Genomic DNA, 7,852 nt, shown 5'->3' on the forward strand with positions numbered 1-7,852 from the left:
AATGTTGATTTAAAAAAAGCCCATAATATATCTATTAAAGTGTGGGTATTTAAAAAATTCCCATAATATATCTATAAAAGTGTGGGTGTCGCCGGATGGTAAATCAAAAAGTGACAACAATTGTTTTTTTACAATAAGCAAGATTTCATTAGAAAAAGAAGTGGTCAAGATGACGAACAGTACAAAAGAAAAGGCAAAAGCCCCTTGTTTCAAGAGTTAATTGTCCAAATTACAAACCCAATCCCACTTTCCCATTAAGTTGTCAAAACTTACTCCACTGAACTCTTTAAACACCGTACTCTAGTAAAATACGAGGGAAAAGATATTCAAAAACGGCATTTGAAGAATTTCTTACTTCCCTTCAATCACACTCAAGTTCCTCTCCTTTCAAAGGCCCTGATGTACCATGAATGGGAAAAGGCTCCAAAGAAGCCTCTTTGATCCTTTAAAGCCACATCCCTACTCATGTCAAAAGGTGATCAAGTACAAAACTATGTTCAGCGTACAGCCTTCCAGCCCAAACAAGTCTAAGACCTAGCTCCACACAAACCAAGTAACCAGGCAAGGTAAGAATTTTCTTGTGGATAATGCACCACATGAAGAAATCAACATTAGGGGGCACTTTAGGCTCCCAAATCACTGCTGAAAGTATTACCACTGTATGCCCATTCTCCCCAAGAAGGAACATATACAACGAGAGTTAGCGGAAAACACCCCTTTTTTCGATTCCCAGCCCACAAGAGGCTATCACTCTCTCCTTGCTGAAAAGGAAAATCCTCTACTTCTCTTAATAAAGAGCTTGCCTCCGCTTCCCAATCATTGAAATTTCTTCTAAATCGAAAAATCCCATTAAGTCATATTCCCTGGCCAAACTAAAAGAGGCCTCAATGGAGAGCTCCTTCTGCGAAATCTTATAAAGCTGAGGGAAACGAGACTTAAGGATCAACACACCAAACATCTTCCCAAAAATGAATCGAGCACGTCTCTGGAATGTTGACAATGATTTGAGAACCCCTTTCCAGACTCCACACCCATAAGGACCTCTAGCCAGGCTGCTTTCCCATTTGTTAGACTTAACACCATACTTATCTGCCACCACTCTCCTCCATAAACTGCTTTCCTCCATTCTAGATCTCCAGAGCCACTTCGTAATAAGGCAAGGTTCATTTCTTTAAGCCTTCTGAACCCCAAAAGTGACTAATATATGTAAATAATGAGAACTAAATTCCTTGGGTTTGGGGATAACTGATACCTAAGAAAAATCATCTTTTATTGATAGTAATATTTAGTAAGTTTCGTATATCTTTGGATTCAAATATATAACAAAACACAACGGCGGGTCCCACTCCAGCTAAAAACATTTTTTTTGTGTCAGTGAAGAACAGACGGCTGAGATGGGAAGAAAAGTACAGGTTTAGTAGGGCTTCCTACCATCTCAGCCATACCTTGGAATTGGAAATTCCATTATTTACTAGGATTGCACGTTGAGGTGTATGCTTTTTGTTAGTGTATGATTCCCTATTTCCATAGAAAAATCATTGTTTCCAAAAATATGATCTTCCCATCTTGATGTGAAAATATTCTCTGAATCAACCCCTATGATAATGATTTTCTCGTCAGGGTAGGAAAGTCCTAATGTTCTTTTCACACAATTACCTCCGCTCCCAAAACTAAAAACTAACTCTTCTATGATGTTTTCATAGGTGCATTTTCAGAGGAAATCCATTTTCGTATGACTTTTTTTTGTAGGAATTTGATTTTCTCGAAAGACATTTTCCTTGGAATCATACATACACCCATAGTGTTACAAGACTCACATATACAGTTGTTCTTCAACAATGGAAAATCCAGTCGAAATTGGCATAAATAAAACTGGTTTTGCTCGATACAGTGTATATGACTTCCTTCCTTCACCTAAGGCGGCAGATAAATCATGATGAAGAAGGAATGGTAGCCAATGCAGCAAGAAAGTCTCTATGATCCCCACTTGGAATGCTTTCACAAATAGCATTTCTTAGCTCCATACCGTGCTTTTTGCTGAAGACCCTTTGAATCTCATCCATGTCTATGTCCGCCCTACATACCATCACACGTTCCAGCCTCCTCATATTCCTCGTCATTCCTTTCATGCTTCGGTACAGTGTCTGAAATGTATGATATATTCATGCAGTGAAAGGTAAGATTGCTTATCATGATTCTAAAACTTGTTTGGCCCATTGGGCAATATTTGGAATATATATATAGGGGAGTGTTCAAGGGACATAAGTAAAAACATATGTGAAAGCAACCATTTGTCAAAATATGGCTTAGAAGTTTCGGATTGAGCTTATTTTTTGTGAGGATGATCTCTATGATGAACCCCATCAAAAGTGATTTAGAATGTAGACCGTTGATTTTTATCAATAATTTGAAAATCACTTTTGATGGATTTAGAAGTTTCAGATTGGGCTGCTTTTTTACGAGGATGATTTTGTCATCATAGAGATCATCCTCACAAAAAATCAGCTCAATCCGAAACTTCTAACCCATATTTTGAAAAATGATTGTTTGTACATATGTTTTAAGAGTCTCAATCAAGTAAGATGGCCTTTTTCATAAGTGTAGGGACTGTAGAGGTTTGAGAGTTTGTAACCAATCTTTATTGTTGATATATAGTGGATAGATCTCCCTCTCCTTTGTGGATGTATGCAATTTGCAGAATCATGTAAATCATTATGTTTTTTTTTTTTTTTTTTTTAATTTTAAAGATTTACTTCCTGCTTTTGTTATTCTTCTGCAGTAAAACTTATTTTTTAATTGATGGAATTATCGAGTTGAACCAATCTTGGATTATTCGAATTAGATCGGCCGAGTCAAACTTGACTCCAATTACCAATCTGATCCAAAATAAATGGGTTTGAAAAAACCTGGGTGAGTCTATAGGGAGGAAGTGTGGTTACCTTTGCATAATAGTTGGGTGGAGTGTAGATACACTTGACAACAGCTCTAAGGGCATCCTCAAATTCCCCATAGGTTTCCTTCTTCAGTGACTGTAATCATACATTAGTAAAATAGTCTTTTTATTAGTATCTCAAATTTGCAAGATTTAAAATTCAATTCAATTCAATTAGAATTCCGAAGAAAATTAAAATGAGATAGAAGATATGAAATTTACCAAAACAGCTATGCATTTTTGTAACAACCATTTACATATATATATTTTATGTATTTTAACAAAAATCAGTAAAATTTGATGAATTTAACATTATTATGCTCTTGAGTTGAATGTCGGTAGGTTGATGAGAAATGCAAATAAGTAGAATAGCAAATAGTTGTTTACCTTGGTATAATCATGCCCATAAATGTGTTTATAGGTTGTGAATGTGAGCCTGAGCTGTAGAATGCTTCTCTTACTGAATATTTCTAACACAACATCTTCCCCAATGCTTCCTCCTCTTCCCTCTCCTGTTTCATATAGTCTCTTGGCGTCGCACTTGGCTACGTGTTGACTAATGTCCACGTGGTGCGATTTGTGTGATGTTGCCACTGCAATTAGAATCTATGGTGCCAAATCCATCATTGAAAACATATATGGTTTTAAATGTTTCATAAACCATATATACTTCGTCTTATACAGATCAATTTTTTGGATTTTTAAGAGTATATCTATGCTGCCACACCAACTTTGGTTTATAACACACAAATTAATGGAATTTTATATATAATACACTAAAATAAGGATATAGACACATCAAATGGAGATTCTAGAACAAAAGAAACGAACTGAAATAAAATACACGTTGAGAGCTTCTATTGTCACTCCACCCCAAGATGAGTACTAATTTTTGGGAAATGGTGGTGTTAGCAAAAGTTGGTGTGGCAATTGCATCTCTCTAAAAAATTTGAGGAAGAAAGTGGGAGCGATGACAGCAATCCATAGTTGCCAACTTTTGAATTTTTTTTTCCTCAATCACTCTCACTCTCATAACCAGTCTTTGTAGGACTCGGAGTTTTTCTCATCTAGGTAGAAGAAACCAAAATGAAAGGAGACGTAAAGAGGCCTAATCGGACCCACACCCTACCCCCACCAGTTGCCAGCTCTAGAGGTCAAAGGGTGTATGCTATTCGTTTGAAAACAAAGTGGTATTTCCAATATAGATGAAAATGTAGAGGGCTTCAAAAGGAAATAAATAAAAAAATGAAAAAAAAAAAAAAAAAAAAAAAAAAAAAAAGAAAGAAAAAGAAGGGAAACGTGCTCTATTGACCTAATATAGGGCTTCCTTTCTAAATGCCTCCTAATTTTTGGGGATTGTATAATTCAGTTTAATAACTTTTTTCAATTAAATGCCCTCTCAACTTAAGAAAAGTTTTAAATACCCAAAATACATTTATCCCTTTTACGTTACTTGAGTTTTTTGTAACATGGCATACTCATCATTTTAAAGATATAGGCATAATTTTTTATGTTATTTTGGTGGGTTTCGCTATTTACATATATGCATTTAGGATATTTCTGTCTAATGAAAAGTTCTTCACTTTCAAAAGTAGTGAATTCGTCACTTTTGCAAACATGGAGACAAATGTAAAAAATAGGGAAAAAAATGTCTTAGATGAAAGAGTACCTTATGATAGGGATGGGATGGATCAGAGCTAATTATATCTTGGTCTAACAGCCTCTTGAACTTGCTTCGATAGGCTTGTTTGACAAGCAAGAGATGACTAGACTTTCTAGTTGTGTAAATTTCAATGAGAGTCTTATAGTTGGTGTCCGCGTGTTCAAGTGCGTTCCTGGCCAAAACTGCGTCATGCTCATGTGGCTCTAGCATCCACAACCATAGGAGAGTGCACATCTATTACAAAGGAAAGACTCCGATAAGTATTACATGACAACATATATATATATATATATTATATATATATATATATATAATATATATTTTGATGTTTTATAAAAAAAGTAAATTCTCAAATAATTATTCAAATTTTCAAAAATATCGAAAATGCTACATGTGTTGATAGAGCTATCACATACTATTGATAAATTGTTAACAAAGTGTCAACAATACTTGATAATTTTGTCAACACATTCGGAATAAGCAAAAATTCTTGTAGTTATTTGGAAAATTTTCTTTCATAAAAATGGTCATAAGTATTTTGCAAAAATGAGTTAATCATCTATATTTCTATTAATATTTAAGAAAATGACTCTATTCCCAATTTTATAATTACTTTTGCTTAACCTTTTCATCATCTCGCCGTTTCAAACTCTTGCCAAAAACTCCACATCATCTTCTTACTATTGAGGTTGTAGAGGATAGATTTGTTTTTTTGTTTTGCAAGAGGTTGAAGACGAGGGCATTTCGATGGTTTCTTTTATTTTAAAGTCTCTCAATGAAGAGGAAAGTCAAAGAGGGGTAAATGTCTAAATATATATATATATATATTTGGGTGGTGGTGTTGCAAGTTGTAATTTGTAACTTACCTCATTTCTTGGGTTGCTCACATGATCAGTAGTAATGTTGTGCAGACGATCAACTAAGTCTTTCCCATACATGGCCTTGTAAGTTTCTCTGATCTGTTGTCGTTCAAGGTTAGTTCTGTAGGCCACGATTCGAATCAAATTATTTAGACGTCCCCATGTCTCATGTATCTCTCTACATTCCTTCTCCCAACCTCCTCCTCCCGACGAATTCCAACTATTAGCCATTCTAGAGGATCTTACTAAAGTTTCCAACATCATGTATAAATAATATACGTGCATGCCTTGGAGGCCAAGTAAGGGATTTTACTTTTTCACATTTGAGTTAAGAGTTGGATCCCACCAACGAGAATAGTAGTGAGAGGTTGTTAACCTTCAATGGGAATAATAATAATAATAATAGTTTCCTCTCTCCTCCCATTTTGGTGAATATTTGAGATACCTCCTTATGTTTTCAAACATGTAATTTCAGATACCCTTATGCTTTCTAAACTATATATTGACATACCACTTGACATGGGTCTTCTCTAATATACTAATAAAAAAGGATGTAAATACCCTTGCGTTCAACTTTTAGCCAAAAATCTTATTCTTCTTTAAATCAGTCATCTTTTAACCTTAATGGGGGTAAAAATTTTTTACCTGCATCTTCAATCATAAGATTCTATCCACTACTCTAATGTTCAAAATCTCAACAGGGATAATATTATTAGGTAGGTAGAAGAGATTGGAATTTTAGATAGAAAAATCAAGGATTTTTTACTACGGATTAAGGTAAGGTTGAAAATGAGGGATAAAAGATAAGGTTGAATGGTTAAAAATAATTTACTATAGAGGTTGAATAATTTGAATATAACATTTATTTTTTTATTTTGAAAGAAATAAAAATGGAAGAATTTCAGTTAGAAGTTTCAAGTAAGGGTCATGATAATCTGACTCCCTGCATGTGGAATACTCAAAATACTCTCATGACGTGGCATGTGCTAGAACCATAGATGTTATGCGTCGGGAAACACAACCCCATAAATTTATGATTCTAGCACATCTCACATCAAGATAGTATTTTGAATATGCCACCGGGCGGGGGGGGGGGGTTCAAATTATCATTACTCTTCAAATTAAGGGTATAATTAGTTCGTAATAGAGGACTTACCTCAAGGGGGCATATCATCATTTAAAAAAAAAAAGGAGGGTAATCTCAAATATTTTCCAAAACGTGGAGGGTACGTCTAAATCACATAAAAAGAAATAAAAATCGAAGGTTTTCAGGTTGAGCTTAATGGTGTTACTAGTTTTTAAGAAGACTGAGGTCAATGGGGGCATGTCATTATTTTAAAAACATGGGGGTATCTCAAATATTCCCCAAACGTGGAGGGTATGTCTCAAAGATGTTGATGTGACACGTTAGTGAATTATTGTAAAAAGTAAAGGGTTTGTTCATGAAACAAGGTGATGGGTTCCTAGTCGACAATGAGGATGAAAAGGGCTCCTTTTCTAAGCTTTTAAAAGAGTCCGCAACCACTAGTTAGGTTATTGTCCCATCACCAATCCTAGTATCTTTATACAACCAAAAAGGTGGTAACTTCTTCTTCTCAATTGCTTCTTAGTTTTAAAACTCCAAAATTAGACTCCACTTGGACTTCCCATGAGTTTAGTTAAGTAAAAAATTCACGAGTGGACTTGAATGAGTCAAAGAAAAATATATTAATTTCTTTTTTGCGCTCCACGAAAGTATTATTATATATAGTTGAAAAACTCATTTTAGTTTCTGCCTCAATTTGATGCATTTTCGAGCTGACTTGGTTGAATTTCCAAGTTGATTCCATTGAGTTTTGGGGTCAAATCACCCCAAAATCCAGTCAAGTAACTCGACCAGTTTCTAGTGGACGCCACGAATTTTAAAAGTTTCCATTGCTTTGAGGACACTTTTGCAATATATGTTCATGTATTGCTTCAAGTTACCCAATTAAATGATCTCAAATGTGTGAATATTGGAAAGTATATTGATTTCTGACACCCCCACTGATACATGCCCGTCCCATAACTGTAGATCATTTGCCTTGGGATATGCATACTCATAAATCTTTTTCTTACGTATCCTGAGGCAACTAATCGACAGTTCTGTGATGAGGGTGTGTGTTGGGGGGCGGTGTCGTATTGTCATGATACATTTGGGAAAGGGTTTATCCCATAGGTGGGAATAATTGTCACACCTCAAATTCTAAAACCTACGACTCATTCCTTAATGTAGGACCTGACTCCTCATTCAGAATCTCAAGTTATGAGAAAAGAAAATGCGAACAACCATTTTGCTCATAAATTAAGTTCATTCTAACATCCTAAATATAGTTATTAATACTTTTAAAATTACCCACAAAACAAAATAAACTATCT

The 7,852-nt window shown here is 35.0% G+C and overlaps 2 protein-coding genes across 13 annotated transcripts in view; one reads left to right on the forward strand and one right to left on the reverse strand.

Moving 5' to 3' along the window:
• LOC147384448 (Pentatricopeptide repeat (PPR) superfamily protein) overlaps positions 1-2,686 on the forward strand; it is a 34,909-nt gene extending 32,223 nt beyond the window's left edge. For 10 of the 12 annotated variants that reach the window (XM_086426447.1, XM_086426448.1, XM_086426455.1 and 7 more), the window contains one exon: positions 1,704-2,686. The gene's annotated coding sequence lies outside the window, so the exon portion shown is untranslated. The remainder of the gene's footprint in view (positions 1-1,703) is intronic. The other 2 variants (XM_086426445.1, XM_086426454.1) reach the window with 1 other exon arrangement.
• Positions 1,753-5,703, reverse strand: LOC147384449 (uncharacterized). Its single transcript, XM_086426457.1, has 5 exons — positions 5,462-5,703; positions 4,602-4,829; positions 3,320-3,538; positions 2,940-3,029; positions 1,753-2,144 (listed from the first exon to the last, which is right to left on the reverse strand). The coding sequence occupies exons 1-5, from the start codon at positions 5,684-5,686 to the stop codon at positions 1,932-1,934; spliced, it is 975 nt and encodes a 324-aa protein (XP_086282583.1). The 5' UTR covers positions 5,687-5,703; the 3' UTR covers positions 1,753-1,931.
• Between the last annotated feature and the right edge of the window lie 2,149 nt (positions 5,704-7,852).

The sequence above is a fragment of the Akebia trifoliata genome, chromosome 15, assembly GCF_017979445.1.
Source record: "Akebia trifoliata isolate Shusen 1 chromosome 15, ASM1797944v1, whole genome shotgun sequence".
Lineage (NCBI taxonomy): Eukaryota > Viridiplantae > Streptophyta > Magnoliopsida > Ranunculales > Lardizabalaceae > Akebia > Akebia trifoliata.

What these genes read in the sequence shown, in the direction of transcription:
- LOC147384449 (XM_086426457.1), bottom strand. Translation starts at nt 5,686, where the DNA reads ATGGCTAATAGTTGGAATTCGTCGGGAGGAGGAGGTTGGGAGAAGGAA. An exon ending in ATGGGCATGATTATACCAAG is followed by an intron (nt 3,030 to 3,319) that starts GTAAACAACTAT and finishes GTATGATTACAG; the next exon opens with TCACTGAAGAAGGAAACCTA. An exon ending in CACCCAACTATTATGCAAAG is followed by an intron (nt 2,145 to 2,939) that starts GTAACCACACTT and finishes CATACATTTCAG; the next exon opens with ACACTGTACCGAAGCATGAA.